General features: G+C 40.9%; 1 protein-coding gene across 1 annotated transcript in view; it reads right to left on the minus strand.

Annotated features, from left to right (window-relative positions):
• The window catches only part of LOC126234736 (sodium-coupled monocarboxylate transporter 1-like), a 146,727-nt gene that overhangs the window by 47,430 nt on the left and 86,967 nt on the right, over positions 1-12,330 (minus strand). Inside the window, exons 7-9 of the mRNA XM_049943481.1 lie at positions 6,838-6,978; positions 2,444-2,552; positions 1,728-1,837 (exon numbers count right to left, since the gene is read on the minus strand). Of these exons, the coding sequence (XP_049799438.1) occupies positions 1,728-1,837; positions 2,444-2,552; positions 6,838-6,978 (360 nt within the window). The remainder of the gene's footprint in view (positions 1-1,727; positions 1,838-2,443; positions 2,553-6,837; positions 6,979-12,330) is intronic.

The following is a 12,330-nucleotide window of genomic DNA, read 5'->3' on the forward strand; positions in this document are numbered from 1 at the left end:
CATTTTCACGCAATTTGGGTGCACAGGTCCTGAGAAATCAGTATCCAGAACAACCACTTCTGGCCGTAATTAGGGCTTTGATACGCCTGGGTACTGAGTCAAACAGAGCTTGGATAGCGTGTACAGGTACAGCTGCCCATGCAGCTTCAACACGATACCACAGTTAATCAACAGTAGTGACTGGCGTATTGTGACGAGCCAGTTGCTCGGACACCATTGACAAGACGTTTTCAATTGGTGACAGATCTGGAGAATGTGCTGGCCAGGGCAGCAGTCGAACATTTTCTGTATCCAGAAAGGCCCGTACAGGACCTGCAACATGCGGTCGTGCAATGTTCTGCTGAAATGTAGGGTTTCGCAGGGATCGAATGAAGGGTAGAGCCACGGGTCGTAACACATCTGAAATGTAACGTCCACTGTTCAGTGTGCCGTCAATGCGAACAAGAGGTGACCGACACGTGTAACCAATGCCATGACGAATACACGCTTCCAATGTGCGTTCACCGCGATGTCGCCAAACACGGATGCGATCATCATGATGCTGTAAACAGAACCTGGATTCATGCGAAAAAATGACGTTTTACCATTTGTGCACCCAGGTTCGTCGTTGAGTACACCATGGCACGCGCTCCTGTCTATGATGCAGCGTCAAGGGTAACCGCAGCCATGGTCTCCGAGCTGATATTCCATGCTGCTGCAAACGTCGTCGAACTGTTCGTGCAGGCGGTTGTTGTCTTGCAAACGTCCCCATCTGTTGACTCAGGGGTAGAGACGTGGCTGCACGATCCGTTACACCCATGCGAATAAGATGCCTGTCATCTAGACTACTAGTGATACGAGGCTATTGGGATCCAGCACGGCGTTCCGTATTACCCTCCTGAACCCACCGATTCCATATTCTACAAGGGAAGTCATTGGATCTCGACCAACGCGAGCAGCAATGTCGCGATACGATAAACCGCAATCGCGACAGGCTACACTCCGACCTTTATCACAGTCGGAAGCGTGATGGTACGCATTTATCCTCCTTACACGAGGCATCACAACAACGTTTCACCAGGCAACACCGGTCAACTGCTGTTTGTGTATGAGAAATCGGTTGGAAACTTTGCTCACGTCAGCACGTTGTAGTTGTCGCCACCGGCGCCAACCTTGTGGGAATGCTCTGAAAAGCTAATCATTTGCATATCACCGCAACTTTGTCCTGTCGGTTAAATTTCGTGTCTCTATCACGTCATCTTCGTGGTGTAGCAATTTTAATGGCCAGTAGTGTACAAGAATCGAGCTCAAAACCCTAATATCCAAGCCGCAGCATGGGCGCAAACGCTGCCGTGGGTGCATAGCCACGTCACGGCTCTCCAGTGTGGAAGACGAAAGTAGCGCAGGAAACTGAAGCACACACCCGTTCCCCCGGCCACTCCCTGAAAGGGAGCACCTCAGCCGTATGGCGATGGGATCCGGCGTCTACATAGAGGCACCATTAGAAATGCAATATATTTAAACCACCACTCCGCAGCTACAGAGAGTTTCGTCTGAGGAAGGAAACTACAACGCGGCCGAAACGTTGCTTACTTTAGATTTTTAAGTATTATGTTTATAAGATGACATAGCAGCACACGCAGGAAGATTTTGATAAAATTAACAGTGACTTCGTTTTAGTTTCCTTGTGCCAGGATGTCGAGACACGAGAATTTAGGGCATAAAGATGGAGAATGCTCGCCACGTACCTGAGAGCAGCACTGAAGACTCCGGCCACGTAGAGGCCCGGCAGCATGGGGACGTGGGAGGCCACCTGCATCACATAGTGCGGCAGCAGCTGGTCTGGCCGCTGGATCGCCTGCAGCACCGCATGCCACACACCAGAAGGCACTCAGAACAGAGTTAAGGTCCATGCAGCAACAACAGTGTCGATGGTTGTACGACAGTGGAGCACCAAAGGGTTCGAGGTTTGCGGTACGTCAGTCGCAACTCTTATAAAAGATACAGTTATTCAGTAACCTAGAGGTAGTGCTAAGAGAATCATCTCGTACCGCAAGAATACTATACCTGTTGTTCTATTTATCTCGGCCACTCGCAAATAATTTTTTCTCCAGTACAAAATAAATAATGTATGAAGTAAATGATGTTTGGTTATGAGAGGCACACTACCCAGCAAGTTAGGCCTTCTTGTAACTTGTACGTTACGGTAAACAAGGAAATGCACATATTTCATTGAATCGGTCTTGTTCAGTTGATGGTTTTTGTGATTACAATGTACGCCAGCAAAGAGAAAATAGATTTACTGGTCATCTAAGGAGAATATGTTAGCAGAATAGTACAAAAATACGTAACTTACTGATTACATACGTAGTGTTAGATTTAATGACGTTCAGATAACTCACTTGAAAATTCTTAATGATAAGTTGTAACAGGCCGTGTATGTGAAAAATAGTTGATTTCTCACCTTGCTCATTAAGGGGTCGCAGTCGTAGTATAAGGAATAAACCAAGAGACCAGTCGAGATGCTGATAATGTTGGTGATAATGATACCAATTGTGAAACCCATCAGGGACCTACAACAACATATATCACAGGCAACATTAATGATATTTTCTGATTACTTGATTTGTTCAAAATATCTAACGTGAAACCAGAGACACAAATTTTACTTTCCCTAAAAGACTATATTATAAATTCTTGATCTGTACATAAACATCATTTATCTAGTTTACCATTAGCTACGAGTGAGAATTTCGATATAATTGTAAAGTCTGGCAAGTGAAAATAGTAAAGTCTCTGAGACTTAAGTGGTGATATTACTTTCCCCGCAATGCTGGCGTTTGGTTATTTCTATATAATTGTGTAATGTAAACTGTATGTTTGCAGTACTATACGTCTTTTGTAGCTATTGGGAGCTATTTTGTGAATGATCATTCTGAACACGTTCTCTGCAAAGCATTATCGACACTCTTAGAACAAGGGCTGTTTTAGTGAATGGCAAACTGTACGATAACAAGGTTGCGTAATTTTAGTGTTGTAATACGAAATGGATAAAAGAGTCCTCTACAGCGATACTCTTCTATAGCTGTACTGAGAAATGTAAAGTGAGCTATCACTCAGTAAACCAGTGAAACAGTGCAAAGAGAAAAAGGAAAAAAACAAAACAAAAAAACGTTTTTAAGAACAATTGTTTATGTTACTATCAGTACTAATTACTATCTGCAATGATTTCTGAAAAGCAAGAGACACATTTTGTGTTAGGTTAGACGAATATAGTCTTGCTAAAATCCTACCAAATATAGTGTTTCCTGCATACACTCCAAGGGATCACAGTTTGGGTCTCGGGTAGCCACTTTTCAGTCAGAGGATGTTAAGTTAATTTTATTAAGGGGAGTTAGAATGGAATTTATTTTTTTCACATTTTCGGATTTTTATCTCATTATAAAATTTGCAATTTTCTGCATAAAATTAATATATATATATATATATATATATATATATATATATATATATATATATATATATATATATATATATATATATATAACTCACATGGTAAGTACTTTATTTTTTAAAATATAATACACACCTGTCCAAAATGTTAAAATTTTTTCGCGCATTACTTCAAAATCTAATCAAATTGGTAATTTTTTATATCGAAGGCTATGGATTGCTGTATTATAAAGATTAAATGTTGGTCATGTCCAGAAGAGAATGAGCACCAGGTTGAGGAAGTTGAAACAAAGTTTGAGAGGCAAGGACCTTCTGATAGTAAAAGCTTAAGAGGTAGGCTGACAGAAAATATGATGAAATACAGCAGTATTATGGAATAGCTATCAGAAAAAAAATATTGAGGATTTGTTGAAAATGAAGCAGGCAGTATGGTCTACCTTCTTCCACAGACTGTCAGCTGATGAAAAACAAGTACACCACCTTTGCTCTCCTGGACCTGATTCATGGTGCAATTATCGCAATTGTAGTGTTGTAATACGAAATGGATAAAAGAGTCCTCTACAGCGATACTCTTCTATAGCTGTACTGAGAAATGTAAAGTGAGCTATCAGCAGAGTCTGCAGCACAGTTGGACACTAAGGAGTCCAGAAAGAAGAAAACAAGAAAAAACTTGGAAAAAGATCAAGAGAATGATATACAGTATGGTGCAAGGTGCTTCTGTGTGACTAAAAAAAAATTAAGCATATATTAAGTGAGTTACAGTCTTTTGAAACTTCGAAGTCGTTCCTGTAACTTTACATTTTCTGTTGCATTTTTCCCTATATCTCGGAAACCTCTTCGAGTAGAGTATTAAAATTTTCAGGGAGTAACAGCATACATATACTGAGTCTATCGAAGTAAAAGAAGAACATAATGCAATGTATAATTAAAATTATTTAGGATAACGTGCAAACAAGTATACAAAATTTTAAATGTTTAAGTAAAAAATTGTATTTCCGAAAACAGTGGCTGAAGTGCAATTATTGTAGTTCAGTAGCCTCCGAACATTCAGATTAATGTCCTGTAACAGTATTATGTCAATGGCTACAGTGGTTCCTGAAATACAGGGAAGCCAAGTCACTAAATTTACATTGTCGGGATACGGCGTTCCAACTCCCCCTAATAGGGTATGCAGTTCTGACGATGCGCTTGGTAATGGAGGCAACGCTTAAAAAGGTAAGAAATCTTAGTAGGATTTGCCAACTGGAAAACTTTCTGCATCATAAAATGGTGGAAAATTATCACAAAATTTGTTATATTGTGCAGGGAAACACAAAGAAGGAGCAATATAATTAGATGACAAAGAAAAAAGTGCTAGAACTAAAATTGTCTAAAATAGGGATTCAGTCTTTCTCCCCTACAAGTCAGTCTGTACACCAAACGAACAACGAGGACATAAAAAGAAGAGTTTCGAAAGTGGAGTGAAAATTCGGGGTGAAAGGATATCAGTTGTACAGTTCCTTGATGACAACTGCTATAGTCAGTGAAAGTGAGGAATGAGTACATAATCTGTTGAATGAAATGAACAATTTACTGGTCACATAACAAATGCAGAGAATAAACCAAAGAAAGCCGAAGCTACTTAATAGCAACAGGAATGAGCTAGCGATAAATTTCACTTCTGAACTGAATATACATAGTAGACGTAGTGAAATAATACTGCTACACTGCTACCTTTGAAGTGAAATAACGCATGACGGACGAAGCAAATAGAATCCAAAAAGGAGAGAATGCACTCAGCAGTCTGAGAAAACGTAAGGTACAGACTGCCCGTCTACGGGTCGCTGCAAAGCCAGAACATTGTGATCAGTTTTAGTAGAGCGTGGCTAAGACATTGTCTTTTATAATCTAAAGCGATACAAAGGTCACCGGTCCTTAGTCTAAAGGCCTCATGTCACCAATAACAGTACTTACTAACAACTAATAACGTTTATACTAGCGGTACTACTACTGCTATTCCATCTGTTGCTACTCCTGCTGTTGCTAATAATAATAAAAGTAATACCAATTCCTACCCCCCTTACAAGAAGATATTCACAGGCATATTCTCAAACTGAGAAATAACAGGGCTTCGGGCGAAGATGTTTTCATCAACGAACTCCTAAGAATTCAGACCGAATTCCCTCAATGAACTCACACAAATCAAGACAGAGATTTCGCAGTGAAAAACATCTTCATGACTTCTGTCGGTATGCGTCCTCCAAAGGGTTCAGAAGCAACTCGATCACAAAACTGGAGAGTATCAAACCGGATTTCGGACTTGTCGGAAGTGTATACGGCAGGTACTCAATTTAAAAACAACATTAAAATACAAAACGCTCAGAAATATTCCGATTAAATGCACATTTATGGACTTCAAAAAAGCGTGTGATGCAGTCGATTGGTAATATCTTTTTCTTTTCCTCAAAGACTCGGAAATCCAATATCTCATCATACAAACACTCACCAACACAGCAACCGAAGTAAAATACATCATTGAGGTGTCAGAACCTTTGTGATCAAAATAAATGCTTGGCAGGGCGCCGGTCTCTCCCCTACCCTCTTTGATATGGTTTTGGGCAAAGTCATGCGAGAGTAGGACAAAATTTTGTACGTACACAAAAGTAATCTTTCTGGCAGGGTATTCTGAGGGAATGAAATTTGGGCAGACTGCACTAGCTAAGAGCTTTGAAAAGTTGGGAAGATTTGGTTGGAAAGATAGATATTTGGTTTCAATGGGGCTACGTGTGCGTATAGTGACAAAGGTACAACATACTAGTGCCTCAACGAGTGTGGCATCAACGGTCTTTCGAAAGTGGTCGAGTAATGGCTGATTGATAGAGTAGGACAGATAGACTTTAGCTCTAATTGTAACAGGGATTTGTACCATTTTATATTTGAGGAGCGGTTCAACTCGACAATACGGTAGAGGAGACAGGGTGTAAGGATAGCTCTCCATAAAATGGTGATACGCGATGAAAAAGCTGGAAGTCACAAGTATATTGTACGCAGGCGTTTATCGCCAGTTCTAGACGCTGTGGACTTTTGTCACAGGACCTGACAGCATAACTTCGCTGCATTCAATCTTTAGAAGTGTAACAGTTTGTACAGTTTTGTTTTTCTTATTAAAAGGGAAGAGCTTCTCATATTTTCGAAGAACATGGAGAGACGCCTTTCCCTTCTTGCACATTGCATCCATTTTTGATCTTAGACTCGTTGCTGAGGGTCATCACAATAAATCAGCTGGACGAACTGGTTGCCAAGTTGGAAAGAGATGAGGCTACAAATTCAATAGGACAGTGCCAGTGTCCAAATAAATGTAGCAGTTAACGAATGCTCCATTGTGGCTGACGCAACACAGAATTGTTGTGATAGCTGCTGGGTTACCTTTTGGCGGCGGCCAAGTCTGGTAGAGCGATGAACCTCTGGACCATGTCCTGGTTGATGGCGCGTCCAGCCATCCAATTGGCAGTCACGCCGAGGGTTACCGTCCAGAAGGAAGTGCGCACGAACGGATTCAGCGTCATCCTGTAGAAAAAAAAAAAAATACAGTGACCTCACATCTGTCTCTGTCCTAAGTTCGACGCTCGTAAAGGTGAACGTATTGTTCCTTTGACAATATTCTGACTTGCAACAACCAAATGACTTTCGCTACTAACAAGGAATGTGCCCAGGTTCGAGCGATTAAGGCCGACAAAAAATTATTTCAGAACTGGAAGATGTGTTAGTCCTACAGTCCATCATATTTTAGTGAACTGGTGTGCTAGGAGATATACAGAGGGTTGAAATTCAAAATAGTAACTGCTATGGCAGTCAGTCGCAAATGATAGTTATTGCACATCTAGGTTTCGACGCTTTGTGGATGTTTTCAGGGTGACCGTGTGAAGAACCAGCTAAAACAAGGGAACTCGCATGTCTTATTGAATCTACAGCTGCATAAGCAAGTCAAGCATAAAATACATAGAAGTAAATGGCAGTTAAAACATTAAAACGCTTGTATATGCATACAGTCCCGACTGGACACGTCAGAGGTTGAGGTCACACTGAGGCAGCTATTTACAACACAGCAAGCTTTACTGTATGTCATACCAAAATACAGCGCCCTCCTTACATGTATGATGCATTGAAAAAGTATTAACTCTATTTTACCTTCACAATTCGTATGTTTTATCACTTTATTTATCGTTTTAAATTTTTTAAAATATGTATATAAAGAAAAAAGGTGCTTCTAACTAAAACTAGTCACTAATTTTTTACAGTTGTACATGAAGGTGAGCGTGTGAATTAGCCAGTGGGGTTAGTTATTGCGACACATTTTACATCTAAACATGATTTTAAAAAGTACAAAACAACTTATTGAAATATGTAAGTTAGTAAAATTTTATTAAAACCGCGTTACATACTAAATACAGTTAAAGGATCTGGCAGAGACATTAGTGGTGCTATAAGTCGTCGTACCATTGGTAGTATGTCGAAAGGCCAAGAATCTTCCTGCTTTGAAATGTCCTCTGTTATGTGTTCTACATCTACATGAATGCTCTGAAATTCACAATTAAATGACTGGCAGAGAGTTCATTGAACCACTTTCAAACTAGTTATCTACCGTTCCACTCCCGAAGAGCTCGTGGATGCTACGAACACTTGAAATATTTCTGTGCGACTCTCATTTCTCTTATTTTGATATGGTGATCATGTACGTAGTCTCTTTAACAGACCTGTTGCATATTCTCAGTGTTGTACTAGTAAATCGTGGTCTTTGGTTTGGTTTACCCATAAAATTATTTACGTGATCGTTCCAGCTAATGTTATTCGTAATTGTAATTACTAAGTATTTAGTTAAATTTACGGCTTTTAATTTTTTGCGTGAGTTATCGTGAAACCGAAATTTAGCGGATTCCTTTTGGTACTCATGTGGGTATCTTCACACTTTCCACAATTTTGAGTCAACTGCCACTTTTAGCACCAGACAAATATCTTTTCTAAAACGTTTTGCAATTTGTTTTGATCATCTGATAACTTTATAAGGCGATAAATGATAGTCTCATCGGCAAACAATCTAGGAGTGCTACTTACACTGGCCCAAACATCGTTTATGTAGATCAGGAACTGCAGAGGATCTATAATACTTTCCTGGTGAACGCCAGACATTTTTTCTTTTGTACTCGATGATTTTCTGTCAATTACTATGGTGACCTTTGTGACAGGAAATAACGAATCCAGTCGCACAACTGAGGCAATATTCCGTATGCATACAATTTGATACAAATCCATTAAAATTTACGCATTTTGGTGTTAAAACTGATAAACTGCCAACTTCATCATGTAATAATGTGGGAAACACACTACATTTGTCTGCAGCCACTTTGTACTCGCATGTGATCTTGAAGGAGAGTAATCATAACTAGGTCATTAACCCTTTGTGCGTCACATTTAGAAAAAAAATTGGGAATTTTTTTTTTTTTGTGATGAATGTTTACTGTATAAGTTGAACATATGCCATATCTATTGCAAATGTTCTTTTGAAGCTATTGGTCAGTAAATAAGACAACGATTCCAAATGGCTTCATTAGAAATTACATATTAATTACTCCAATAATGCATACATAACTGTATTGTAAACTTACCGTATTTCTTTCCCTTGCCCTTGAGGAATACGTAAAGTTGGTTCCATAACCAAGAATTTCACTATACACAGAATAAAACTAAACACAACAGTTATTATTCACTCACAAATGCAGTAGCACAACTCACGACACTTCTCTGCTATGCACTTCAAACAAACGGCGAGTCACGAAAGCAAACGCCACTGTGATCTGTTGACCAAACTTGGAACTACGTGAAGCGATGCCAGACGGTATCATTGAAGCATTGGGAAGCTCAAAAAAGCCAGGAATCCTTAATGATGCCATTTGGAATCGCAGACGCAGAAAGGACTAATTTCAGCTTAGTGCTTGTGTTGGGATCGATGAATGGTAGCCAAATCCCAATGATTTTTAAACACTTCCTAGAAGTGGAAGCTTCTAATGACCAGTGTCACACGAGACGACGCCTGATGGCAAAATCTTTCAAACTTCTCCAACGGCTCCATACGTCTTCCCTTATCGCCTGGGTGGAAACTTATAACACGTAAAGACAGAATTTGTGCACTGTGCCCACTTTCAACAAGGTGCTCAGCTAAGTTAGATTTTTCTGCCTCATTTCTGCCTGAACCTAGTTTCCAGCCATCTACCAGTTTGTCCCACATAGCAAGCATTGCAGTCGGGTCATTCGGTTTTATAGACACCTGACCCGTGGGGAAGATTTCTCTTGCCAACACCATTTTTTTTTTTTATTGTACCGAGGTACCCCGTAGCAGAAAACGCCACCTGGGCTTTGTAGTTTCGATGAATGGTGAGTGCCACGGCGTCCATCAGAGGAGTTGAGTGACTGTAGCAAGACGGACAGTGTTCATGAAAACTATTGTTGCAACAAGCTCAGAGCAACTGCAAGTAAGCAGCACCGTCTGGTGGCACAGGCAGGCGTCGAACCATGACGACCAAGATCTGCAGGCACTGGCAGGCATTTTCAAGCCCCGATCTCGCGGCCTTCGGCAGCGAGTGTTGTCGTGAACTCACAAATAGCTGCTATCCACACTGAAAAATATTGATGAAGCGGCGTTGTATTGCTGCTGCACCTTAGCAGTGCTGTGTGAGGTGACTTATGTGACTGGACTTCGTACATTCATCTCCATGTGGATACTGGGACGAGAGCTAATATTGCAAAATACCTAATGAAGGTAACACTATCAGCTGTACATCCTGGTATTATTCATACGCAGCGGTATCGGTGATACAAGGCATCGTCACCAAGCCCCTGGATATGGCAAGACTAATGCACTACAGGCCATTAAAATTGCTACACCACTAAGATGACGTGCTACAGACGCGAAATTTAAACGACAGGAAGAAGATACTGTGATATGCAAATAATTAGCTATTCAGAGCATTCACACAAGGTTGGCGCCAGTGGCGACACCTACAACGTGCTGACATGAGGAAAGTTTCCCACCGATTTCTCATACACAAACAGCAGTTGACTGGCGTTGCCTGGTGATGTTCAAATATGTGTGAAATCTTATGGGACTTAACTGCTAAGGTCATCAGTCCCTAAGCTTACACACTACTTAACCTAAATGATCGTAAGGAAAAACACACACACCCACGCCCAAGAGAGGACTCGAACCTCCGCTGGGACCAGCCGGACAGTCTATGACTGCAACGCCCTAGACCGCTCGGCTAATCCCGCGCGGCGTTGCCAGGTGAAACGTCGTTGTGATGCCTCATGTAAGGAGGAGAAATGACGTTTTGCCATTCGTGAACCCAGGTTCGTCGTTGAGTACACCATCGCAGGCGCTCCTGTCTGTGATGCAGCGTCAAGGGTAACCGCAGTCATGGTCCCCGAGCTGATAGTCCATGCAGCTGAAAACGTCGTCGAACTGTTCATGCAGGTGGTTGTTGTCTTGAAACGTCCCCATCTGTTGACTCATGGATCGAGACGTGGCTGCACGATCCGTTACACCCATGCGGATAAGATGCCTGTCATCTCGACTGCTAGTGATTCGAGGCCGTTCGGATCCAGCACAGCGTTCCGTATTACCCTCCTGAACCCACCGATTCCATATTCTGCTAGCAGTCATTGGATCTCGAGCAACGCGAGCAGCAATGTCGCGATACGATAAACCACAATCGCGATAGGCTACAATCCGACCTTTATCAAAGTCGGAAACGTGATGGTACGCATTTCTCCTCCTTACACGAGGCATCACAACAACGTTTCACCAGGCAACGCCTGTGAACTGCTGTTCATGTATGAGAAATCGGTTGGAAACTTTCCTCATGTTAACACGTTGTAGGTGTCGCCACCGGCACCAATCTTGTGTCAATGCTCTGAGAAGCTTTGCATGTCACAGTGTCTTCTTCCTGTCGGTTAAATTTCACGTCTGTAGCAAGTCCGCTTCGTGGTGTAGCAATTTTAATGGCCAATAGTGTAACAATTTTCATAGATATGGAATTAAATATTTCCGAAAACAATGATAAACGTATTTTTTCATGACAATACAAATTTAAATTTTCGTATATTTAGATTTAAAAGTGCTTTCACAAAGAAACACTTTCATAAAACATTTCGCCCCGTAGTTAACCTGCTACAGGGTTGAATTTCTAAAAATACTGATTCAAATATTTATTATCTTTTTAACCGACAAGCGAAATACCAAATTTCATGTAAGTAGCTTTAAAAAGACTTTAGTGGTTCTTTAATAATACTTAGCTTTCAAATACTTTTCACCCACTTTTTTGCCATCGTAGAGGTTAAATCAAAAAATTGCAAGAAAGCTGACACACCTATTGCGTTTCTTCTGACCGAGAAACCAAAGATCAATTTTCGTAGGTCTAGCTTCAAAATTGCTTTAATAGCAACAGATTTCCCAAAAATTTTGAAAAATCCATTCTTAAACGACTCTCACAGTAAATAAGATCAACACCCTTCCCAAACCTCTAGTTTCTATCCTTATAGTTTTTGCGCTGGAGATGATGAGTCGTTCGGTCAAGACACAATGTCTTATACACATACGTATACGAGGGTCACTCCAAAAGAAATGCACGCTATTTTTTTTTAAATCCATCTTCTATTCTACATGTTTGAAAGTTTTTTAAAGTGTGTAGATACATCCTTTAGGAACAATATTTTCATTTCTCCACACAATTTCCTTCCCTCTCAACTGCCTTACGCCATCTTCGAACCAGTGCCTTTATATCCCCACGGTAAAATTCTGGACCAACCTGTTGGAGCCACTGTTTGGCAGCATGCACAAGGGAGTCATCATCTTCGAACCTTGTTCAA

Source organism: Schistocerca nitens, chromosome 2, assembly GCF_023898315.1.
Source record: "Schistocerca nitens isolate TAMUIC-IGC-003100 chromosome 2, iqSchNite1.1, whole genome shotgun sequence".
Lineage (NCBI taxonomy): Eukaryota > Metazoa > Arthropoda > Insecta > Orthoptera > Acrididae > Schistocerca > Schistocerca nitens.